Here is a 27479-nt window from a genome sequence, read left to right as displayed (position 1 = left end):
TTGTCTCAATGAGTTTTACATAAAATAGACAGCTCTGGGATTCTGAATATGCATAAATTTCAGTAATGACCCTCTTTTGTTTCATCTTTTAATGAAAGATTAGTGGCATTGGGAGGGGGAAAGGGGAGGTTTGTCCCTGCAATAAATTCTGACTTTACAAAAACATTTGTAATGATATCATGACATGCATTAGTAAGCAGCAATCAAAGTAATACACATCTTTATTGAGATTACAAAATTTCATTTTACCGGTTGTTGGGTTTTTAAAATTTGCCACAGCAATGTAAAACTCCCCCTCCACTATGATGGACGCCGTTTCTATGGCACCGGGCGAGTCCAGGGTAGCATTGAACGAGGCATCCTCTAACGTGTAGACCATCGTTTGACTGGGCACCTCACTGTCCGCACAGTACGCACTCTGTGGACTCGGCGTTGCTATGATAAAAGTAGAACCGTTATAAACGGACAACTCTATGCTCTGTGATCCGGGCAAGGTGCCGTTGCCCGTCAACTTCCAACATTCCTTTTCGTCATCCGGACAGACGTACAGTTCCGATCTGATGCAGCGGGGTACAGACGACATGTAGGATTCAGATACGGCAAGTAGCTTAGCGCCCTCTAGTTGGCCTACAGAGACTTTGGCCGCGGCATGATTGGGAACTTCTGCCCAGTCTTCGAAATACTGTAAGGCTATGGATAGTCCTGCAGAGAAAAAAAAAAAAGACAAAAATTCATATTTTCTGGATTACTCATAGTAACCTGTGGTAGTAACCATAGTAATCATAGTAACTTGTAACCTGTGGATTTGACCATTTTGTACTTTTGTAAAGGGATAAACTGGTTCAGAGATTAGTCCAGAAGCATCTGTACAGTGAATTCGGTTAGTTATACTTCCCTTGACTTCTCTATCACTCCGTTGTAAGTCACAATACAACATGTTGTAGTGCCACGACAATATTCATGTATTTGGTAATTGGTCTGAAATATACAAGGAGTATCTAGAAGCAAGAAGCTGCGATAGAGACCCTAGATTTTTAAGGCTATTTTGGCAAAGTGAATCTCTATAAACATAACATCCATATTCCTTCTGCTAAAAATTATGGGGGCTAGTTTTGAGGTTTCAAAAGTCATTTCCTATCGACCTGTAAATCAGATATCTCTTTACTATGGTCAAGTGTTTTTTTTAAATTTTTTCCAGTTATCTATCATTATTCATTAATATGAAAATTACCTCAGGACTACTCTTTAAATTTATGGGACGAATAAATGTCGCACAGCCATACAAATACAGACTATCCAAAATACAAATAATTCCAGACATACAAAAAAAAAAAAAACATCCAGTGCACAACAGTACACTGTAATAGTCTCTTTTCTTGCATTTGTAAATAGGATACAAAACAGATGTATTATATATCAAGTCAAGTCTAACATTTTTCAGCTGGAAATTAAAAATTTAGATTAAATCTACCACAAGGAGCTTTTTGCTGTAATTTCTTAGGATGGAAGTGATGTATGTGAGGGTTGCCAGACAGAGCGGTAACAGATTTCTATCAATTGGTTGAAATCATAAATGCACTCAGTGAAAGAGCCTAAGCAGTCGTTACATACTATATGTTAGCATTAGTTGAGTAACTTCACATATTTGGTGATAAATTGACAAGTTTTGCAAGGGCTCCACTTCCATTTCTCGACCAGAATCCTGTGAAAATTTAAACACTTGTTTACTTTACTGATTCTGGTCCAAAAAAATTCTTTGTGAAAAATACAGCTAAAAAAGGCAGGATGAAAGTAAAACTGAGCATAGGTGTCTCACTAAAGACAAAAAAATATAGCACATCAATTTCTTTCTTCAATTATTTCAAATTTTCCACTATTTTTAGCTCACTTTTTATCTCCTCTTTTTCCAACAGAAACAAGATGACGAAAAAAAACAAAAAAAAAAACGAATATGCTTTTTGAAGATCCTATGTGAAATATACAAACACAAATTAATTTAACAGACTCCACATGTCATTTAAACAAATATAATTTTTTTTTTAAATCACTTTTTTGACTAATTTGACTAACCATTTTACACTATTGTGAAATTCTTACCTTCAGCAGCAATGGATAGACTGTATACAGGGTAGCACATGTGAGACAGGTATTGCTCATAGGTGTACAATGAGAAATCAAGGCAGCCGCTTGTGATTAACTGCAACCACCATAGATACGGTAAATCGAATCCATCGACCAATGCACATCGCAGAACGTCTCCAAGGATCGTCACATTGGACGAGAAAGTCTGAGGGACAAAGGAACGGACGTCAAATTCTCATCAATGTAGGTATCAAAATTGCCATTAATGCACTAATAAATTACCTGGTAATGTGGTGTTCGTTGTCAACAGTTGGAAAGTTGTGACAGATAGGAATTTTTTGGAATTGTTTTCATTGAGTGTCCTAGACATTGATTTACTCTTCTCCATTATCATAATTTTTTTCCACAAAAAACTTTCCGATTCTTTACTTTATTTCAGGTTTGGCTTGTGATTTATCATACTGCATGCACCAAACATGCACCAAACATGTACCAAACATGCACCAAACATGAACCAAACATGCCAGCAAACATTAAGCAAACTGGCTACGTGAAACCAAAAAACAATGGACGTTCGGTGCTGTTGGACATGGTTATCAATGTTATAATAATGTCATGACACGTTGCAAGAATGTTCAGTGACTCCTAGCGTTGTCTTCACCAGTTGGAATGCAGTGACATTATCAGAAAGGAATGCATTAGATGGAAGTCTCCAAACAGAAACCTGATCCAGTAACCCGCAAGATTACCCAACTCTGAGGGTGCAAGTCGGTCCCCCGGTCATAATGTAATTCACTGGCTCACTTCGCTATGGGTGTTGCGTTTCACTCATCATTGGTTTATCTTGATTCATCCAGATTTCCTATTAACTATTCTCACTTTCTCTTCAATTTATTTTTTTTTGGGGGGGGGGGAGGCTTTGAGGTTATAAGAATATGTACAAAACATGCTAAACTTGAGCAAATTGACAACCTCAAGAAAAAAGTAAGAAGATTTGGTTAGAAGCGTATTGCTGTCGTATAGCCATACCTTTTCATCAGAGAGATGGAATTCACCCTTCGTGAGTACGATATTTGATATGTCGTATAAGTTAATGCCATTGACTGTGATAATTTCCGCATTGCCATCAATCACCACCAAACCGACAAAGTTCTTCTGACCTGTGATGGTGTGGTTTCTGTCTTTATAAACTGGATCCATCACAGGGTCAATGTCATTGATTTTACCAAAGATCGCCATATTTTCTAGAAAAAACAGACAAAAAAATTCACATTCAAATAATTTTGTTTTTCATATGATGCACAAGGAATACTGGGATGATCCTTGATTGGTCAGTGAGTTGTTTACATAAATGCAACAACAGGAACCGTCAATGTTTTCTTTATACCTGAGACTAATTTAAATAGAATTCAATTCACAGCTTTTGCATGCCCAAATTAGTCGATGGATAAATTTTTTTTAATATTATTAATGCTGTTTTAGGAACATTTTTCAATAGACTTATCATTTTCGGGAGTTTTTTTTCCTAAAAAAAATGACGCATCATTTTAAAGTAGGGTATGATACTGAAAGAAATTTGACTCGGGTCAGGTCCGGAAATTATCAGCTGATAAAATATTTCCTACTTGTATATAACAGTACAAGAAGAGGTCTGATAATAGTTAACATATATTTTACTGCGAAACTTCATCATCAAAAAAGGTATTTAACTCCAGAAAAATTTCAGAATACACAGATACTGAAGTTAGATTACATTAATTTTTATCTTTCTGGTAGCTGGAGGGCATGCGACATGTTTAATCATCCAGATACAGGGAGTCTTCTTTCTTTGATGTCACATGTGACACAAAGGTTCTTATGAATATTCATTGGGTTTTGATTTTTATTTTATGTTTTTATTAAACTTTCATTTTTAGTACAAACAAAAACGACAATCAACATGTATCATCTTGCTTTGTAAACACAAAAATAAATTCAAATACATATAATCCCATGCAATGGGAAAGTATATCTTTTAGTAATGTTCAATGTTAATCCCCAATAAGTTTACCCAAGGGCTCCCAATATCGTTTCCCAATCATTGGGAACGATAATATTCATTGTTAATTAAAGATCACTTCATACACAAACTGTTGTGGTATTATCTGGCTCAAATGGGAAAGAGAGACCCTGCTTCAATTGAAATGATAGAGGACAGCTCTAAAAACAAGCTGATAAAACAAACAGTACTTCAAAATAGCACAAAACAACATAACACAAATAAAAAGCTCTAAAAACAACAGTAAAGGGTATTCATTTACAGTATAAACATAAATAGCTGAGCAATAATGAGACCTCTTTACATATTTCAAATTCATCCACAAGAGGGTATGAACAGAAAAAGACAAATAACCAGAGGATAAACAGACTGCTCATCTATTGAAGAAAAGACTACATGAATATATCCATCTAAATGTTAGCATTTGTACAAACAAATACAAGCTATAAAATTCAACCACTAAGTCGTAAGATATTTGCATTACTTGTTCACTCTACCTATGTATATATCTTTCTCAAATGTCCAGGAACCTTCCACCTCTTGCTCCCTTGTGAGACTGAAGCGGGTATTATCAAATTCCTCCAAGTTTACCGTATCCACCAAACCAGAGACTGACAAATTACCCAGGACCCTGAAACCTTTCTTGAAGGTCGTCATGGCAGCGATGGTCTGTTCCCCGCTGATTAGGACCACATTCTCTGAAATGTCAACCCCATCTACTGAACCTGCCAAGATTAAGAAGACAATAGGGTATTGTTTCAATTCTGAAAATACTGACAAACGAAACAGGCACAATACCCTACTTTTGCATATGATTAAACTTTCTCTGCTCCATTCAAATGGTTGATAACTTCTTCTGTAGCTACGTTTTTCTGTAGTCTTCTGTAGTTGAATTTACTCACATGTAAAGAAGAAATTTCTTCCTCTCCCCCCCCCAAATGGAATATTCTGGGCGTTGGATAATAACACAGTACTTCACATTCCACGACTAAAGCCTCCACAAGAGTAACTGAAGTAAGTACTGTCACATACGGCAAAGGGCGAAGTATACATTCTGGTAAAATATGTTACCAGAATGAAACTAAACCAGGGTTGTCCAACCTACGGCCCACGGGCCACAGTCCGGCCCGCCGCAGGGTTGCGTCTGGCCTGCCAGAGATGCTCTACGGTGCGAAATTTTAGTGAGCAGATTTATTGATAACAATTTGAAGCTATATAATCAATCATTCGAACCTTCTGGGTCCAGAAAACTGCAAACAGGTCAATTTGTGTGACACTTTCTCACCGGAGGGGGGGTGGGGGCTGAACTTTATTCATCTGTTTTATCAGGAAGGAAAATAAATCAGTGCGCTCCGCGCGCAATGCTCACATCTTGTTGCCTTGGGCTTCAGGCACAAAATCGAAAAATTGAGCGTAGGGTTCATGCGGCCCCCTCCTTCATCATAATCATTCCATGTGGCCCTCCACTGCAAAAGGTTGGACAACCCTGAACTAAACCGTTCTTTTCCATTAATTACAAGGATTGATGATAATTGCTTAAGAAAATAAATCACCCTTACAGTTGAAAAATCTGATTTTGATATTAATACAATATTAAAGCAAACAATATCTTGTTCTCATTGTGTATCAACACAGCAACTGCGGAAACGAAACGAAACAGAACCGACGGGAATGAGAGCGCATTAAAAATATATCTTGCAGTCTGAAAATGGCTTAATTCTACTGTACTTAAAGTAAATGCACTAGATGTACTTATGTGAGACAAATCTAAATCAGACATATTTTGAAAGAGCAGTGAAATTGTTGGCTAGAGTTGAAAGGTTTACAGTCTTGTATAAAGGGCAGGGCCTCCTCACACTACAACTGTACCCCTGTTCATCGGTAACTTGTCACACACACACAACCAAATGTGCAAAATTCAAACAGTTGATCCCTCAGCACTACAGAGCACCACATCAATGTGTCCTCAGGGGACTTCCCACAGGGTGCCACCACAACCAGCACACACAATAATATTTACAAGTTACTTCACAGTTCCCCATTTAAACACCCGGGTAAACAGAGGCTATTGAGAAAAAGTACCTTCTCCAAGGATACAAAGTAATGATCTGGCCAGGACTCGAACCTGCAGTTCTTTGAGGGCAAGTTCATTGCCTTAGCCATTTGACCACAACACCTTCCCCAAAGGGTATGATTCAATCAAACCAGTCATGCAAAGTCCTCTTAACCTTCTCTTAACCTTCTCCTCTTAACAGCAATAACCGATCCTGTTCATAGTTGAACAATATGTAAACAATTCCCTTGCTGGGTTGGGAGTCCGTCCAAAGCCCAGAGCAACTTGTTAGCAGAAGTCAAACCTCAGTTTCATTCATACAACCCAGAATTTGGCTTGTTGCTTTATTTAAATGTAAGACAAACCTGTCAGTTGTCATATGGCCACTGCAAAATCTCACTTTTATAATTGACTAAACGGTAAACAGTTGCAAAATTAAGCAAAGATTAATTGTCAGAACCTTGCAAATTTAGTATTACTTTACTGATAATCACATTGCTTTCATAGGTCACGTAAAAGCATTAATTTGAGTGTACTCACCACTGACAATCATATGTGAATCCATCGACACATCTGTTGTAAACGTGACTTCTCCCTCTATGGTTTGTTCCGTCGATGCAGTGACCGTATCATTCAAAAGTGACCTCAGACTGATGCCATCAGTTTGAGCATCAGTCCTGAGGTCACTCAATACTTCTAAAGTACTTATGGTAACTTCAGATGGATCTTCAAAGTATTTATCACCAGAAATAGTCTACAACGTGAAAAAAAAGGTAAAACAACGGCGTGTCCTGATTGGCAGATGCCTTTTCGTTTATACTATTATTACATCTTTTCCATATTTCACAATGTAACAGATGCAAGGTTGCTGGTCGCAGAGGTGACAAGAATATAGTATTGGTGGTAATGTTTGACTAATAATTTCTTACCTGGTTACCAACTGTCAGCATGGCATCCTTAAAAATGAAATTAATATCCACCAAGTGGAAGAGTCCTGTCATATTCCAATCGCCCAATACCTTAACGGATCCGTAAAAGAAGATCGGTACATCTATGGTGGCGTTGTCGGCCTGACCAATGGCTTGCAAGGCTAGCTCTAAAATAGACCAAATGTGGAAACATGACCACTGGTGGAATGGTCAAACAAAGATCACCAAAGTAGGAACATTAGCACTGACATTACCACGACTGGTATTCAACATATGAATGACCCTCGGGCATGTGTTACGTGGCAACGTAGATATTTGTACTTTTGTCTCTTTTTTTTTTGTATTTCTTTTGCTGTGATTTGTGGTATATGATTGGGAAGGAAAAGATGGGGGGAACATATCAGGGGGGGGAGGGATCATGTGTCATGTGGCAACGTAGGAATTTGCATGGTCCCTGACTACAACCATTCCTTCATTTAGTACTACTTTTGCTGTGGTTTGTGGTATATGATTGAGTAGGAAAAGATGGTGGGAGGATCATATCGGGGGGGGGGGATCATGTGTCATGTGGCAAGGTAGAAATTTTTATTTTGGTCCCCGGTACAACAATTCCTTCATTTAGTATTTCGATTGTTGTGGTTTGTGGTATATGATTGGGTAGGAAAAGAAGGGGGGAGGAGGGGAAAAGAGGAAGCAAAGAGAAGAGAGGAAAAGGGGAAGGGGGGGGGTAAAGGGGACCGGGTAGAGAGAGGAGAAAGAATTTAGTGATTGAAATGATGGAGAGGTGACCAAAGAACAATTGATTTTTACCAGAGATGTCGATGTTGTTAACCAAAGCAGGAGTGGTGACGTTTCCAATCACTGAAAAGCGATCCGCGAAGATCTTCACACCAGAAATATTCTGAGGAATATTTTTCCATACCGCTGTATTTTTCAGCTGAAGAAAAAGAATAAAAAATAGAAAATAGATTTATAAAGATGACTTTGAGATAAAATTGTGCCATACTGTATATGTATTGCCACAATCTTAGCTCTGTAAATTATTCATGCTATTATTAACATGCTATAACCCAATTTTATCGGCAAGTTTAACTGGCCAATATACAACTATATTAAATTTATTGACATTTTAAAAAAATTATAATTTGATGAGACTTTCGTCGCTGCACACAGATAACATACTAAAACATTGAAAAAAAATTCCCACAGCAATGGTCCTAGAGATCGTAGTTGCCAATCACTAAGCATTATTTCCATAGGTTAGTTAACAGCTCAGCCAAGCTCATTATTGTCCCAGAATTTCATATTTAGGAATGCAAAAAAGGGCAGTGAACAGAGTCACTTTGCAGATTTCGACAGGATTTGCAGCCAAGAAGATCTCAAAGAGATCAACAGATCCCAGTTTAATACATCGATTTAACACCAAATGACAGATTTAGAAATAGCTTAGTCTCACATTCGTAGAACTCTACACTTGTCGACATTTTTCTACAAGATCAAGGAAAATGCTGATGGAAAAAAATTAATAAAATCAGCTGTCAGTCAAACGGACATAAACATTTTAGAACAGAAATAGCATATCGCCATCATTCTAGATTTGTTTGTCACTGAATCAAGTCTTTCAAACAAACATTGCATTGAACCAATAAGTGCACATACTTCATCATTAATGTCTTACGGTTTACCTCTACGACATCGACATCGTTGATAAACCCTTCCACAAATAGATCTTGGAGCATTATGACGTCATCACTGAAACTGACCGTAACCGCTATGCTCGTGTCGACAGAGGCGAGGGCTAAGTCTTCTGGAGCGACTCCATCGAACGAGGCACCGTCAGAGAGAAATATGTCATCTGAAAACAAGTAGAGGATATTAATTTTTATAAGTTTTTCATTCTGATCAAAAGATTGTTTTCAGATCATGTTTAATATTAAAGTAACAGATGTCGAAAGATATGACACTTGACAATGTTAGTATATCAGACAGCAATACCATCAGTGTACTGATACTGATATAGCACCATCAATAAAAATGCATAAACGAAAAAAAAAAAAAAAAAAAAGGCAAAAAAAACCCGAATAGTTGAGACTTTACTTGGCAACTTGCTCTTCCTTACATTTCATCGTGATATAGTCGATCCACAGCCACAGATCCAACAATCATGTTGGTCTAATACGAGTGGAAGGAGTGGTACATAAGATGGATGCAGAAGAGGCAAGATGAAAAAAATACATACAAAACAATGATTAGTTTCAATTCAAAATGGAAAACAAAAAAGACGTAAAAAGGTTTAGCAATGTAAAATGGCAATCCAACTTACAGCAAGCTGCTGCCTCGAGTACAACTTTTCTCTCCTTTAAGGTTTGTTTCTTGGTCTTTGAAAGATAAAGTATGTTTAATTCTTCGATGTCGAGGCCATTAATTAGACCGCCGGTGTTGAGATGGCCGATGATAGTTACATCACTGAAAGCAGAAATAAATTCTAATAGATTTAAGAGGAATTATAAACAATGACAGCATCTTTGTCGTAAAATTCCCTACTTGTCATCTTCCTTTGACTGTCATTGAAGAAATTTTATAATAAAAGTATAATACAGCTAGCTACTGTATGGACATAGCATGTTGATATGAGAACTTGGGTACTTTCATCTGGAATGTATATCATTGGTCAAGTGTGTTTATTTAATGACTGTATACTTGAACAGTCACTAAAGCATTAATTCATTGTTGACAGTTATAAATGATGCTATAAATCCCTGTTAACTGAAAGACTGATTCGTTTTCATATTTCTTCCGTATTATTTTTTTTCATATTATTTTTTACATATATTATTTCATATATATTATTTCATATATATTATTATTTCATATATATTATTATTTCATATATGTTATTATTTCATATATATTATTTCATATTTTTTCCATATATTATTTGTTTTCATATTATTAATGAATTCTGCTTCTTTAATACAATCGCAACAATATGCAAGTACACCCTAGAAGATTTATAAAATGTGTGAAATAAAATCTATGCAGATGAAATGATTGCAAAAATGAAAGTAAAAAGTCACATCACGTGTGCCAAGCAACATTTTCACAGAATTGGTACAAAGGATTGATAAACATATTCAAATCCCTTTCCAAGTTCCTTTACGCACCACACAGGTCAATACATTAGCTTCTTCAGTTTAGCAATCATAAGCCATCTTGTGTTGTTTACTCATGAACTTGAGTGGTTAGAATAACACAGATGCTTGAAAAATTGATAACAGTTTTCAAAAAGAGAAAGAAACGAATTTCCAGTGAGGAGCATGGGGGAACTGTGTAAACTTGTTTTGGAGTTTGTCAGCAATAACTCTTTTGCATGGTAGGCTACGTTACTGTCAGAGGCTTATCTTGTAGAGGCAAAAAGAGGTAAATGTAACAGGCCTCAGACTCGAGAAAAGTCAGAGCTATGTGTGCGTTCAAGCATGACTCATTATCTGTTGGATGGCATGCTCAATTAATACAAACATTGGGGAATCTCACCGAACTGTCACAGGCGGTTAGGTTTGTGAGCCTTCCCTTATATGATCCCTATCCCTTAGTGGGTTAATGGGAAATCAATATATCAGTATATGAATATATTGTATTAACCAGAATTCTAGTATTATTCCTTCTGCATATTGGTGGAAGAAAATCTAGGAATTGTCCATAGAGTATAATACTGGTTTCAATGAATAGACAAAACATTGGCATATGTGAGAGAAGAATAAAAAAACGAAAGTTACCCAATAATCTTCTTTAATCCTTTAACAGTTTGCGCATGTTCTCTGCAAACTGTATCATCATGCTTACTGATAATATCTATCTCATTCAAAGTTTCCTTTATCCCAACCTCATTTTCAAATCTTGCAGAGGAATTAATCATCCAGTTTCCTGTTGTAAAAAACAAAACAAAAAAACAATTGTTCCCAGTCTGTTTATTACTAGCATCACAAAATTAAATATATGCTAATCTTCTGCTTATATTATATCGGTCAAAAAAAAGTGTCTTCAAAAACTAAACATTTTTGGAAACCTAAAGTATTTGATTGGGATGGGGCCTATGCTTACATCACTTGCAAAGAAATAATTAATTCAATTTATGACTTAATTGAATGATAAGATGGTTCTTTACAAATTTCATTATATGAAGATATTTTCAGGGTTACAAAGATGAATGAAAATAAAACTGGAATCAAAAATCACTCTCCCGTCGTCAATATGGCTGATGTCTTGAATCTCTTGAATGTCACAATTTATAACTATGGAGTCAAGCTTTGGGATATTTACCGAGGAGTGGCAAACTAAGTTTGAAAATTAGTCTAAATTTTAGTCAGCTTTGAACTTGTCTATAGCCGAGTTGTCTGAGTTTCTGACACAATTTACTTTGAGCCAAAACTTAAGTCAAACCTTAAGTCAAAAGTCTTAAGTCAAAAGTCTTAAGTCAAAACTTAATGTTGATATAAAGAAAATTAAAATAGTACAATACAGAATATAGGAAGGAACTCAAAAGAAGATTAGATGAGCATATAAGCATGAGTAATCCCCAGTTTATGCTGTTTTCAAAAATAAATTTGCTTAATATATATTTCATTTCATTTATTTGTTTCTTCACAATATAAATACAGAGAAGTTAACTAAGTGACAAAACATATCAACAACAGGGAAAATTGTGAAAGGAAGTACTCCAAAAAAAATCCAGAGGGCTTGTCTAGTATAGCACTCCCATAAGTAAATAAAGAGGACAATACAAGAAAACAGTAACACTTATATCCGCCCACACAACAACCCAATACGTATAACCCACCCATCCACCCCACCCCCACCACCCACAATACATATTGGCAAAGAAATATTAACAACACTGACAACCATGTCAAGTAATCCTTCTCAAATTGGCTCCTCCCCACCACCACCACCTCTAGAACCGAGGCAAAAAAAAACAAGATAAACTTCTGCTTACTTTTTAGCGTTTGATAATAAATACTTGTGTGGATATCTTACCAGTAATTTCTTGGTTTCCGTCTAAAGTAACAACAGTATTATCAAAGACTTCCAGGTCAACTCCATCAACTGTGCCGGTCACGTTCAAGTTGTCCTTGACTGTCGAAAATAAAACCATGTGGATAAACATTTACCTGGAAACTTGTTTTGATTATAAAATCCTCTTAAAAATCAACTTTGTATGATAGGAAAAAAACTACTTTTCTAACACAAAATAGAAATATTCACTTCATTGCTAAATTAATAAAAATATGTATTGGAAAAATGTAAAATCAGTATTACAGCTCAAATTTTGAAGGTAAATGTCGAGAGCTGATTTCAAATTGGGAACTATGACAAAGATGACCAGACTTTTACAGAGCAAGCAGTAAAATGTACCAAAAAGGCTTGTCTGAAAGAAACTAACAAGATCACTCATTTGCTACAAGAATAAAATATTCAAGAAACATACTCACCCTTGAAGTTTAATTTACAATTTATGACTGCCAGTGAACCCTAAAACCAGTCAGTACACAATGTTAAAGGTAGCAAATGAAGTTCTTCTCATTGAAACATTGGTGTCTCATTTGGGTTTTTTTAAAAGCAATATGTTGCAATTTTTTCATACTTTGCATCAAATTATCTAGTTTGATATTCACTTCAAAAGTATTAAGACATATTTTCTATTATTTTGACTTGTAAATAGTTTCACAATACAGCTAAATGTTGCCAGGCATTCAGGTTTCTGCAAGGAATGACGATGCAATGCCATTATCTTTGATTCAGAGACAAAATTTATGTCGGTTATTACGTGCTTTGTGATTCTACCTACCTCGCCCGTATGCCTTAGTACTAGTTTTAGTACGACTGACAAAAATCCAAAGCTAGCTCCAAATGTGAGTTGTGGGTACATTGTGCTACAACTAGGAATATAACATTATCCAAAGTTTCATTATTTGGTCATCAGCAGGTTTTTGTGTAAGTTTCATTTACTATAGAAGACTACAGTCTCATGCTGCTGTCTTGCATATTTACCTGTCATCGAAGAAAACGATTTCTGTCCCTCGATGGTACGGTCGCTGTCATTAAGCACAGCATAATAATAAAATTCATCGGGTTGAATGTCCTGGAGATACCCGGTGACATTGACATCTGTGCAACTCATATTCCCAAACACCGTAACTGGTTTATGGAAAATTTTTGTACCTAAAGATAGAGACGAATTCAACGGATGTTCGATGCTTAAAAATAAATCATATTATGGACCATTAACGATATAGTAATACTTGGAAGTACATGATTATTGAATGACATAATGAGTCAGAGGTTTATAGGCACAACTGAGTAGAACAAATGTTGCATTTCCTCGACAAGAAAATTCAATTCCATAACTTTATGCTATGCTATTAATACTTCCATGGCAAATTTTGATTCCTGATTTGATATTCCAATTATAGATATGATACTTTTGTGTCATCGCAAGAGGTGGGATGAAGCGATTAGGAGTGCGGTGGAGATGCTAGTGGCCGGGGGGGGAGGTGGGGGGTGGGACAATTTACCATAGAGTGGTGCTATAATGTGAAGTCAGTACCAAGAGGTAACAAAGTTATAACAACAGAGGGAGACTGCTATCGTTATGTCAAAACAGATACAGATGAAAGTTCAAAGTGAGCTATATTCATATCTTATCTGATCCACACGGCATCAATATCATGTTTAATTATGAAAGAGAAAAGAGAGCAAAGTTGTTCCATCTTACCCGTTATATTTTGTTTACCGTTCAAGGTGACCAACGAGCTAAGATCAAAGTCGTAGATCAGGTCCGAGCCCCGGACGACCCCTTCCGACAGGTAAATAGATCCTTCCAAGTTGTGCATGAGACCATCCAACGTTAGATTACCGAGTACCTGCACTTTACCGCTGAACCAGACATCGGATGCGTACATCGTTTGCTCTCCCGTAGACAGTAGGATTACCGACGGTAAATCTGTCAGATCCTCACAGTTCACTCTCTCACCATCGTCCAGGGTGATGTCTCCCTTCACAGTCACGTCATTATTGAATGACTTGTGACCTGAGGCAATGAATTATACAGAATTATTGGACTGAAGTCTGAAATGTTGCTTTGAAAAACGAGACAGGTATGGTACTTGTGGAGGCGGAGACTGTTATAACTAGTTTGGCTCCTCTACCATGCATGCACATCATCTTTTTGACATCGTCACTTCACCTTTAATTGTACTGAAATGTGGTATCGCTTAATTCAAGTCAATTCATTCATTATCAAAGCAGTGGTGCAGTACAAATGAAAGTGGAAAACAAATATAGAGTACATATATAGAGTATTTATATCAAGAGTATATATATAGAGTATTATGTTTAGAGTTATAAGTAATATATATAGTAATAAATAGAGTATAAAGTATATATAGAGTAATATATAGAGTATATATAGAGTATTAATATATAGAGTATATATAGAGTGTATATATAGAATATATATAGAGTATATATAGAGTATTAATATATAGAGTATGTAAATAGTATAAAGTACATGTAAATGGTATATGTAAATAGTATATGTAAATATGCATATGTAAATAGTATATATAGATGTAGAGTAAGATATATAGTAATATACAGAGTAATATAAAGAGTAATATATAGATTAATATATAGAGAGTATGTATACATAGTATATAGAGTATACTAAGTAACAGGAATCATATTATAATAATAGAAAAACATAACTTTATGTATGAGAATAGAGAAAAATAACTCTGTCATTGATATGAAAGGTAACCAGAGGGAAAGTTTAGAGAAGCTTGCATAAAATCAGGGAAACCAAATTAAACCTAAGGGCAAACACAAGGGAGATAGATGGTGTTGGTACTCATCACTATAATCACTATACAATCAGATGACTTATTATTGGTTTCAAGTCATGTGACAAGTACTCACACAAGTCACACATCATCACACACATATGTCACATTAATATCACACACATATGTCACATTAATATCACACACATATGTCACATTAATATCACACACACATGTCACATTAATATCACACACATATGTCACATTAATATCACACACATATGTCACATTATTATCACACACATATGTCACATTAATATCACACACATATGTCACATTCATATCACACACATATGTCACATTAATATCACACACATATGTCACATTAATATCACAGTATTCATTGCTCACGTCAGGTGATCAGGCTATTGTAGACATTAATATTCTACTATATTACTATAATATTGACACAAATACAATTAAACTTTGATATAGTTCCCAACAAGGGCATAGATAAATTTCTTCTAGCCTAACTTTCTCACCTGAGATAGTGGTGTCTCCATCTACTGGTATGAAATCAGCTGTTGTAAGGTTGTCCATAGTGCCATTAACGATTAAGGCCGAATTTATTGCTATATTACCAGCTATGGACAGATCATCTGGTATAACCTGGGATTTGGACTTTGACAACGCTACGTCGTTAAGAGCAGAGATGTTTACTCCATCAATTAAACCGTCTACAACGATGTCATCGGAAGCTGGGGGATAAAGGAGGAATACTTCAGTCACTGGTATTAAAATACATAGGTGAGGCTCTCCAGTTATAAAATATCCAAATTAAGTGTTAGAAAATATAGAATATCTCAAATTTGTGTGGTCCATGTTCCAAGTCCGATAAACCACAATTGTTAATTTACTGTACATTTTCAGCTCTGTCTCGAACTGTGTGATGCTGTCTCACAAAAGAGAACATTTTGAACTGTATACAATTAAAAGCAGGAGAATGGAAAAAAAACCTTTATGTCGCACATTCAACACTGTTTCTTCATCATGCGCATGCATAGAACTATTCAAGACGATTCCTTTAACATATCGGATTAAACTCTAAACTACGCAGCCTTCAATTTAAGCTTCTTGTTTCAGACTGTACTCATGATCAGATGGCAAGCAACAGGTTTGGTTGGTTTTTTATATTGACAGAACAAACGATTCATTTTCGTTTTACAATACCATAAACTTTGTTTAATACTCTTAGAGATGTTACTCTTAGTGTGTTAATACCCTATGCGTGAAATACCACTCAAGAGTGCATTAAGTTAAATCTCTTTGTCCTGTAGTGTGGATAATTTTACAGAAGAACCAAAGCACTTTATCTCTGAGTCATTTGGACGACTTCAACTGGTGGAACAAATCTTCACAAGGAAATATATGCATCATATGACATATAGGCTAAATACTAACTGCTTACCAAATTCTGGTATTAAAGCTTTACAAAAATGTCATAGCAAAACAATCCTTTGTTATTTTTTTTATTTTCCAAGTGATCTTTCCAAAAATATGAACTACTTACACTGTCTATTATTAACTTTTGTGGTATAAATCATGTAAGAAGGAAAGATGAGAAATGCTGTCAAAGAAGCGATATTTTTTACTTACCTTTTATCGTTTCAGCAAACGTTATCTTGCCTGCAAATGTCTGTGGCCCAGTCAATTTGACGGTGCTGAGGTCTAGTTCACTGACATCCACAGAGTCTATCTTTACGCCAGATGGGAAAAGGATGTTACTTTCATCCATAGTCACAGTCTGTGTGAAGTTAACCCTCCCTTGATAAGATGAAACATAACAGGGTGTTTATTTTGAAGTATCACCGTACCAGGAAAAGACATTACATTATGGACAAACCTCAGCATTGATTGAATGATTGATCGGTTGTCTCATTAATTGATGACAAATTTAAATCAATTACAACTTGATGATCATCTAACTTACTGCCATTATAAATCAGCATGTCTCTGAAACAAAAGCAAAACCTTCTGAGCAGTTGTTTACTTAAAGAGTATCAAAGGACCCTTAAAATATGGATAGGGTGATTTGATCTTCCAGATATAAAATAGAGGCAGTCTGACCAATGAGCTATTGGAGTAAATGGCTATAAATTTTCTGTAAATAGAATACTAGCCCTTACCAGAAATTGTCTGATTGGTAGATATTAGGAGTACATCTTCAGATATATCAAGTCCATTAACAGTGCCATCCACTTCTATGGATGCATCACAGGTGAGGTTGTCAACCATGATAGGTGTACTGACAATCTGGTCTGTTGTCAAGGGAACCACTTCAAAGGGAAGATTTATTCCATTCACTTCACCATCCACATTTACGTCACCCTCAGCAACAAGGTCACCATAAAGATATTTTATACCTACCAAAAACAAAATGTTACTGGCAGCTTTATATGAATAACTTACACAATCCTAAGAGTAAGTTGGCCTGACGTTTTGATCCTAGCAGGATCTTCTTCAATGGCTTTTTAGCCTTTGAAGATCCTTTGAAGAAGATCCTGCTGTAGGATCGAAACGTCAGGCCAACTTACTTTTACACATTCTCTTACACAGGCTCTATAGTCGATAAGCAGTTTTCTAACAGTTTTATTTTATTTTGACTCTCCTAAGAGAAATTATTTCCATTGGGTCAATGAATAGAGGGGGTGAATGAAAAGAGGAGGGCAAGGGATGGGGAGGAGGGGGGGAAGATGAGGGTGTTAGATGTAATATGACCAGTGTGAGATACATTTGAGAGCTGTATTAAATAAACCTTTGCATAGATAACACTGTATGACGTCTTGTTGTTATATGACAGAATGGAGGCTACGTCATGAATAACAAACTTGAGAGAGTATTTTATCCATTGGGCCAATGAATAGAGAAGAGGTCAAGGCGTTGGAATGGGGGGGGGTGGGGTGAGGGTGGTAGATGTAATACGACCGGCATGGGATTCATTTGAGCACCGAATTAGATAAACATTGCATACATAACACTGCATGTCTTAATTGTCGTTATGACAGAAATGCAATGCACAATGCACAGATATCTGTCCATCCGATCATTGACTGTTACATCTGCAGGACCCTATGTCTTCTACAAGGAGATCTTGATGCTAAAACTGATGCAACATTGTACGACCATGATTAAGGTTTTAAGTTTATTGCGATTTGAAAATCTAAGTACTGATAGTTTGAGGCAGGTGGGGGGGGGGGGGCTTAGAAAGGCTATAAGAAGAACAAAAGTCAAAAGGTTTCACTTAAACAATGATGTAGTCACAGATGATCGTTAGAAGGTATTTGTCACCAAACCCTCCAACCCAACTTAGTTAGAAGCCCCCAAAATTCATCTAAAATAATTTATGCACTGTCTACCTTTCTCTGGCAATAAATCAGGATCTTTAATCAGTCCAACTATATCTTAAAAGTTCTGTATTTCATTCAAAGTTGGCTCATTTTAAAGTGCCCCTTTCAATACCAATCCTTTGTTCTATGAAGGAGAGTTAGTATCGGTCTAAATAAATTTTACACATTGGCATGAAAACAGTTTAAAATATGTACTACATATTAATATTGAAAGAAAAAAATATACCTGTAATAGTTTGAGTTGTTAATTGGACGACAGCTTGCTCTGCTAGTAGAGTTACGTTGACATTATTAATCTTCTCATTGGCTAGATTCACATCTCCCTCAATGACCGTTCCATTTAAAAATGTTAGGTTGCCATGGATATTGTTCAGTTCATCTAGTAAGACAACCACGGTTTTAAATTCTGATAGATCAACCTGTAGGAAAAGCATTTCAAAAGAATGTCTCAAATAAATATTTTTTTTATTAAAACAATTATAGTACTCTTAAAAATTAATTGGAAAAAAACAAAACAATTTCATAGCAGTCGTAGTAAAGACATTTACACATATTTTGATGACCTTCTATGACCTTCTTGTCTCCATACTTACCTGGTCGACTGTTTTACTGTCATGCACTCTGGTCTCATCTTCCAGTTTTACATCGCTGTTAAAAGTCTTGAATCCTCCGATGCTGCTAGGTTCGGAGGTCGTCACGACATCAGAAGTCAGATTCAAGTTGTTGACTTTACCTTTGACCCAAGCATTGGATTGGAAGGTAACATTACTGTCAAAGGTTATGAGACCTTCCACGACTTGATCGCTAAAGGTCAACAGAAGGTCATCTACATGAACGAGATATATGGAAAAATGTTCACAATGTTAAAAAATATTTTGTGTTCTTACAAAATCACTAATAATCTGTGGGTTGTGATACCGTAAAATGACGACACCAAAAACAACTATCTTTTCATCTAACACTGAAATGACTTGTACAACGTTGGAAACTTCTTAAAATGTGTAGTTGAATGTTAGTTTACATTGACAAGGTATGATAAAGCGACTTCATCAAAATTAAATTGTGATGGGGTCCAACTGCAAGGGTCAACAGCATTTGACAACAAAGACAATTTGATGTATTGTACACATATGAAATTATTCTACTTCATATTCATTAATTGATAGCTTCTCAAACTTTAAAACTCTCTCCATTGGATTATCCTCTCAAGATGCGAGTTGGGCCAATGTCTTTCTTTTTGCTTATTTTATAGCATCATACTTTAGTTGAATTGAGACTACTTTATACGATACGATACCATACCATACCATCGCATACCATACCGTACCGTACCCTGCCCTACCATAGCATACCATACAGTACCGTACCATACTGAATGGAAGGCAGAAATGTATTGCCATGTTCTGAGCCTATTTTACAAATAACGAAACAGTCCGAAATATCGTGATTAATATCTGATGTATTGTATTATACACTGACAAGGTGGCATCACAAAGATATCAAGCCCATATGCTTAGCCAATCCACTACATGTACATGTATATTTTTTTTGTGACTCTCTTAAGACTTAGTACAGAAACCACTTGTTCTTTACACAACTATAGATGTAACACATAAATAATGGATATCTCACCTGGTACGTCGAGATTATTTATTTTCTCGTCGACTGTCACGTTTCCATGGACTGTCACGTTTCCCGCAAAGACCACATGACTCTCAATAGTTTGATCACCATCGAGAGATAGAGCATTAGCCCCTATACCTTCCACATCTATCAACCCCTCACAGCTAGAAATATCATCAACGGTGTAACCGTCTGGTAAGGCCGAGACACAGACGTCCAGATCTGCACCGCCAAAATAAATGGTGCTGATGTTACCGATGGTGGTGTCTGTGACATCTACCGCACTCTGGAAGACTGTTAAACCTTTTGGAGAGTACATGTAAGAGAGAAGATACACCATTAAAATACAATTGCTGGTGTTAGGTGCAATGGTGTTTGTGACATCAGCACTCTAGAAGACTGTGTAACCTAATGGGAGTAATCATTACACTGTTAGAAGACAAGGTGTTGTTATTACCTATAATGGTGCTTTTGAGATCAATGAACTCTAGAAGACTGTGTAACCTAATGGGAGTATTCATTACACTGTTAGAAGACATGATGTTGTTATTACCGATAATGGTGCTTTTGAGATCAATGTACTCACGAAGACTGTGTAACCTAATGGGAGTAATCATTACACTGTTAGAAGACAAGGTGTTGTTATCACCAATAATGGTGCTTTTGACATCAATGTACTCAAGAAGACTGTGTAACCTAATGGGAGTATTCATTACACTGTTAGAAGACAAGGTGTTGTCATTACCAATAATGGTGCTTTTGAGATCAATGTACTCTAGAAGACTGTGTAACCTAACGGGAGTAATCATTACACTGTAAGTAGACAAGGTGTTGTTATTACTAATAATGGTGCTTTTGACATCAATGTACTCTAGAAGACTGTATAACCTAATGGGAGTAATCATTACACTGTAAGTAGACAAGGTGTTGTTATTACTAATAATGGTGCTTTTGACATCAATGTACTCTAGAAGACTGTATAACCTAATGGGAGTAATCATTACACTGTAAGTAGACAAGGTGTTGTTATTACTAATAATGGTGCTTTTGACATCAATGTACTCTAGAAGACTGTATAACCTAATGGGAGTAATCATTACACTGTAAGTAGACAAGGTGTTGTTATTACTAATAATGGTGCTTTTGACATCAATGTACTCTAGAAGACTGTATAACCTAATGGGAGTAATCATTACACTGTAAGTAGACAAGGTGTTGTTATTACTAATAATGGTGCTTTTGACATCAATGTACTCTAGAAGACTGTATAACCTAATGGGAGTAATCATTACACTGTAAGTAGACAAGGTGTTGTTATTACTAATAATGGTGCTTTTGACATCAATGTACTCTAGAAGACTGTATAACCTAATGGGAGTAATCATTACACTGTAAGTAGACAAGGTGTTGTTATTACTAATAATGGTGCTTTTGACATCAATGTACTCTAGAAGACTGTATAACCTAATGGGAGTAATCATTACACTGTAAGTAGACAAGGTGTTGTTATTACTAATAATGGTGCTTTCGAAATCATTGTACTCTGGAAGACTGTGTAACCTAATGGGAGTAATCATTACACTGTTAGTAGACAAGGTGTTGTTATTACTAATAATGGTGCATTTGATATCCATGTACTCTGGAAGACTGTGTAACCTAATGGGAGTAATCATTACACTGTCAGTGGTGGTGTTGTTATTACCAATAATGGTGCTTTCTGGAAGACTGTGTAACCTAATGGGAGTAATCATTGCACTGTAAGTGGACAAGGTGTTGTTATTACCAATAATGGTGTGATACCTACTGGGAGTGATAACATGCACACATAAAACAAAATATAAAACTGACGCATAAATTTTACCTTGAATCACATGATCACCAGTCAAGGATACCAGATTGGGAAGCCATGACCTGAGGTCAAGTAAATTCTCATTGTTCTTTTCTACGTGAGCGATGAATGCTGGATCGATGTTATAGTCGTGGTCTCCCTCCACTGTCAAATTCACCACCGTAAAAATGTTCAGAACTGAGAGATCACCTGTTGCAAGATACAAGAAAAGCATTTAACATTGCAAAGGTGATGTTGTTGATGCATCATGTGTACACTAGTCTATGATTACTGGATGTTTCTTCAACAGATATAACGGGGAGACTCACCACTAAGAGCAAGAGGTCCTACAAATTCCTGATCCCCATACTCTTTGAAAGTTTCGTTAAGCGTCGCATAGACATCGTGCATTGCAATCGTACTTTTGTTCCAGTGGGTTTCAATGTAGTCGTGACATTCAATTATAGCATCGATAGGAACCACAGGAACCTCTGAAAAAGAGAGCCACCATGTATAATATTAATACTATGCGAGATCAAGAATAGCATCAAACAGTTCAAAAATATCTCTTGGATTCATTTATTGGTATTAGAAATAGGCGTCGAAAGAGAAAAAAAAACAGAATCAAGAAACGTTAACTTGTAAGCGCTCCGTAGTAACATGGTAATAAGAGGTCTCAGATTTAAATGTAAATTAAAAAGCCAAGTTTTATATATATTTTTGTAGTTTTCACGGATTGAATAGATGAAATTATCCAGTAGAAGACTTAGTGTCCTTCTCGTCTTTATCCATTCACCACGGCTACACACGTAGTAAACAGGATTCAGCCCCATGGTAAAACACTTTATAGTTGTATTAATTTTTTCTGGATAGGTACGTTGTGCAATAATCATAATTAGACACACTGTGTTTCTCTCTCTACTAAAAATCATCTCAATCCTTCAAATGCGCTATATTTATATTAGTCTGTCAGTTTCACACACTTTCACCTACTGTAGAAACTGCCAAGTTTCACAGCTAAAACAGTACAGTTACTTTGGTTGGGACTTTTGATATTTTTTTGTGTAAGAATTATTACAGGGGTAGTTCAAACATGTTTCTTTCTCTATCTACAAGACCGATCACATTTAACCATTCCCTGTAAATATGTCAGCCTGTCTGTAAATGCTTTCTTTCAAATATGATTGAATAGAAGGTAATTTTTGTCAATTTTACATCAATTATTACATTTGCTGCACACAAAAAAAAGACACAAAATATCTACGAAAAAAATTATTTCATATGTGCCGTGTTCTATGTCTCCCAAAACACATTCCAAATATAATGATTGACTTTTTTACAATTTCGGTCTAGGAACAACTATGATCATTAAAGATTGATCAAGGCTTCCAAATTTATTCTCGGGAAGTGATCCCTGGTAAACAAACAAAAATTGAAACCACAAATAAGGAGGCTTACTAAATATGACAGATATAATACAATTAAACAGCATTCATGAAAAACTGTTCCATATATATTCAAATCCTAACTTTTGTCTCCCCATTCCCCTACTCCACCCTCCCCCTCCCCCACCCCCACCCCCTGGGCAGATGAACATCTTCTAGACAATGAACTCACCTTTTGGACCTTCAATAAAGCTGAAAAAATTGGACTGGTAGGTGTTGAAGTCATCCATGGCTGTCAAGTTTCTTGATAAAGCCAGATAAATGACATCATCGATTGGAAATATTTCCATGGCAACAGTAGTTTTGTCACCACTGGTTGCCTCAAATAGTACATGAGTTTCCACCCAATCATTGTCATCATCAAACTCAAAAACTCGGACAACTTCAGGATACTGTGAATAAATGAAAGCACCTCCTCATAGTATTTTTTATGTTAAGGTTTCAAATTTGGTGATATTTTGTGAATTCATCATCTGGCAACAGCTCAAAAACTAAAAAAACTAAAATACTTGGACAACTTCAGGTTACTGTGAATAAATGAAAGCACATCCTCATAGCATTTTTTATGATAATTTTTTTCAAATTTTGTGATATTTTATGAATGCATCATCTGGCAACAGAAGAAAGATTGATATCGTCATGGCAATTCGTCTGAAAATGCCTCCACTTTTCTTCATATTTTGTCAATCATTTATACACAGAGGGCAAAAAAAGAGAATATTTCTACAAAGCAAAAATGCTAAGCAAACATTCAAAATGTATTAGGTTTCCAGGACAAATCAACAAGATTATAAGAACCTATTAGTAAAGCTTTTGAAGAGTATTTGTCCAGATGACATCATCACAGAACCACTACTTTCATCCAACTTTCTGGAGTTAGTAGTTGAAGGTTTTATAGCCAGTCAAAATTGGTAACATTCAGTAGACCATATCTCGAGTTAGGGGCAAGATATTGAGGTGTTTTCAAACTAGCACATCTGAAATATTTTTTCTCTTCAATACAGTCATAATTTTCACATTGCTTATCACCAGTAACTTTTTTTTAACGCTAAATTGAAATGATTTTTTGCTATCTGTTATAAAATTCTTTGCTAAGTCCATTTTAATGGCATATCTTAAAAAGCATTAACGTCACGCAAGAAACTGATACACCTGGCAAAATGTAGATTGAAAACCTCTGCGTATAATTTCTCTCTGTAGACAATTAGTGTATAAACAAATACCTGCTTTTCTGTTAGGAAGAGTAAACTGTCCTCTCCCTCCAGTAACTGATAGTGCCACATCCGTGCCCCGTACGACGGGATGGATTGGTACCTGATAAATTGACTACCTGTTCACAGAGTCAAGAACAAATAACATTCATTTACAGTAAATGTAATAAAGGCTAATAAAGGCATAAGATCTTTGTTTTATTATAGTTTCAGAGATGCTCTGAAATCATAAAAATATCCCGTTTGTTTTGTTCATCACAGTTCGGGCATTTTCTAGAGCTCTCAACCTATTAGAAATGAAAAATGTATAAACAGTGTTCAATCCATGCCCAATTCTGCAACAAAAAAAAAATCTCTAGCACAAGCAATACTTAGTCAGGAACTTCAGCATGTGGGCAGGGTGCGAGCAAGGTCAACATAAAATCCTCAAACTCAATTGGTATTTGTAAATAGCAATATTGATACGAAGTTGATTCTATGAAAGTGCAAGACTCACCTGACCACCAGAAAATGTATGAGTTTGTGTCATAAGAGCCAGTGACGCTATCTCTTTGGCAAGTGGCTGCGAGGTAAATTTCGAAACCGATTTGAAAGTATTCTAAATCAATCACTGCAGATGTCTGGATGATCTGAATCAAAAGTAATTCTTCGTTTTCTGAAACAGCAAAACAAAAACAAAGAAGAAAAGACTAAGAAGAATTTTATGGCAAAAAAAAACCTTATAGTTATAACGTTCAGTCAAATAAAGTGGAAGAAATTTTGTCAGAACATTCCAATATTGCATTTTTTAACTTCACATATTAAGTTAATAGTCACAGCGAATATTAATGTTTTACCACAGACCTTGTCATACAATTTCCATGGGCCCCATCTTTTTTTGTTATATTGATATATTAAAGGTCAAAGTTCACAGGAAGATACTAAGACCTACGTGAAATTGTGTTCATCCTACAAAAATTTCACATCGTCGTAATATTTATTCTACTTTTCATGTATGTTTCATCTGTAGTTTTCCCAACCGCTGACCTCTAGTTGAGGTTACCATAGTTACATCTAATTCAGAACATGGATTCTTGATGGGTAAAAATATTGATGATATCTTTGGCAGCATTTTGTTAAATGCTATAACAGGGTATATTTTGCCCTGAAGTAGCAAGGTTTGTATCCTATTTATAACCTACAGAATACTATTATTTGCATAGATTAATGCTAAATTGAGAGCGTGGTGGCCAATTGGCTAAGGCGTCGGACTCGTGATCCAAGGATTGCTGGTTGGATTCCTGCCTAGTTCATTACGTTGTGTCCTTGGGCAAGATGCTTTATCCTCAATTGCCTCTCTCCACCCAGGGGTTAAATGGGTACCTGTGAGTTTACTTAATTGTCATTGGGAGCAGTATATAACTGCAGCAGTCTGGAGGGATTGTCTCTGGGACAGATTATCATTGACCAGGGGCAATATAACGTCTGTAAAGCGCTTTGAGACCTATCACTGGTATAAAGTACTATATAAATATCAAATATTATCAAATCTAGCTAGGTGTCTCCATGCAAGGGAGAACCCACCACTATCAAAGAGGTAGACGGGAGATCCCACATCATAGTTGCCATCGTTATCGATATACTGGCCGATCACAAGGTACACATAGCCCTCGTAGGTGAAGCTGATGGTGTCGCAAGCTCCTGAAGTCGGATGACTAACAAGCTGATCAAAATAACTTCCTTCGTATCGGAAAATCCTGGAAAAAAAAAACAGGAAAAGAATGGTGCAAAGGAGAGATACTCGACTTTCCTTTCAAATTTAATACTTTTCCGAGAAAGTCTCGGCATCCAATGTTGATTTTACCCGGTATCTACTTTGATTTTAACAAATACGGCACTGCGTCGCAGGACGGTGAGGTGAGTAGCAGTGTCCCTGTTGTCGGGCTGCATAGCACAATCTTTATGTGCTTCTGCAGTCTCACAGAATAGGAATGACATACACAGTAATCTCAATTGATATGTGAGTGTTTTGTGGTCAAATGGTTTAGTACGGCAGTGGACTTGTGATCTAAGGTTCACAGGTTTAAGTCCTGGCCAGATCAGTACGTTGTGTCCTTGCGCAAGGCACTTTATCTTCCATTACCGCTCTTCACCCAGGTATATGAATGGGGAGGGACCTGTGAGATAAACTGTCAGTGTGTGCGCTGTTTAGCTGCTGCCATCTGGAGGGATTGTTTCTATGTTTGGCAGGTTATCGTTGACCAGGGTAATGTTGCTATACACCTTGAGCACCGTTTTCGGTGGATATGTCTGCCCTTATAAATTCTCAATATTATTATAATTATTATTATTATCTGATGTCGATCCAGCCTTGGTTGTAGGGGGCTATGACAAGCTTTGCCTCTTTGACGCAATGCCTAAAGCAGAAGGGGAAAAAATTGTCAGGTTGGGTTGCCAGGTGCATTCACAAAACTTTGCCAAACAATAGTGCACATGGTATTCATAAAAGGTGAGCAGGAAGTTTTTCAGCAAACTTATCACTTCATAAATTTCAACCACAGATCACAACAGCACATGCCCTTAATACATAACTTTTGCCCACGTAGACCCATCCTTGACAGCCTGCCTGGTTTGGAGGCAAGGTATTTCCTCACCTTAGGTAACTGTCATATTTAGCGTATCCATCTTCCCTCAGGTTTGTAATCACAAGATAAGTCTCTCCCTCGTAATCGAAGAAATGCACTCCCGAGGTACCGTGGGTGAGCACAGTTTGCAGAGTGGTACTTGTAAGAGTCTCGGCGTCGAATTCAAGTATCCTCGATATACCCTCATAGAGATCACCTTCAAATCTGGAATTCATCACAGCTATGAGAAGCTTGTCATTGACAAAGTGAGTCTCAATGACGGACAATCCAGAAGTCTCAAAGGTGGCACCTAGAAAGATCAGCACAGAAAAAACAAGAAAATAAACAGAAAAAAAAGAAAAGTAGAAAAGTAAAAACAAGAAAAAATCAATAAAGAAAAGAGAAAAAATCAAATTGGGGGA

General features: G+C 36.3%; 1 protein-coding gene across 1 annotated transcript in view; it reads right to left on the bottom strand.

Annotated features, from left to right (window-relative positions):
* Positions 1-27479, bottom strand: part of LOC139959797 (uncharacterized) — a 39183-nt gene that overhangs the window by 8419 nt on the left and 3285 nt on the right. Inside the window, exons 4-29 of the mRNA XM_071957650.1 lie at positions 27088-27367; positions 26018-26190; positions 24951-25109; positions 24467-24573; positions 23416-23635; positions 22128-22289; positions 21832-22008; positions 19980-20273; positions 18941-19173; positions 18574-18766; positions 17127-17363; positions 16597-16764; positions 15483-15698; positions 13875-14189; positions 13151-13321; positions 12137-12235; positions 10879-11026; positions 9426-9568; positions 8788-8957; positions 7913-8039; positions 7103-7269; positions 6714-6927; positions 4618-4845; positions 3112-3326; positions 2098-2287; positions 250-702 (exon numbers count right to left, since the gene is read on the bottom strand). Of these exons, the coding sequence (XP_071813751.1) occupies positions 250-702; positions 2098-2287; positions 3112-3326; positions 4618-4845; positions 6714-6927; positions 7103-7269; positions 7913-8039; positions 8788-8957; positions 9426-9568; positions 10879-11026; positions 12137-12235; positions 13151-13321; positions 13875-14189; positions 15483-15698; positions 16597-16764; positions 17127-17363; positions 18574-18766; positions 18941-19173; positions 19980-20273; positions 21832-22008; positions 22128-22289; positions 23416-23635; positions 24467-24573; positions 24951-25109; positions 26018-26190; positions 27088-27367 (5259 nt within the window). The remainder of the gene's footprint in view (positions 1-249; positions 703-2097; positions 2288-3111; positions 3327-4617; positions 4846-6713; positions 6928-7102; positions 7270-7912; positions 8040-8787; positions 8958-9425; positions 9569-10878; positions 11027-12136; positions 12236-13150; positions 13322-13874; positions 14190-15482; positions 15699-16596; positions 16765-17126; positions 17364-18573; positions 18767-18940; positions 19174-19979; positions 20274-21831; positions 22009-22127; positions 22290-23415; positions 23636-24466; positions 24574-24950; positions 25110-26017; positions 26191-27087; positions 27368-27479) is intronic.

This window comes from Apostichopus japonicus, chromosome 19 (genome assembly GCF_037975245.1).
Source record: "Apostichopus japonicus isolate 1M-3 chromosome 19, ASM3797524v1, whole genome shotgun sequence".
Taxonomy (NCBI): domain Eukaryota; kingdom Metazoa; phylum Echinodermata; class Holothuroidea; order Aspidochirotida; family Stichopodidae; genus Apostichopus; species Apostichopus japonicus.
The sequence above is the reverse complement of the archived record's forward strand: the minus strand, read 5'-3'. Positions and strand labels throughout refer to the sequence as shown.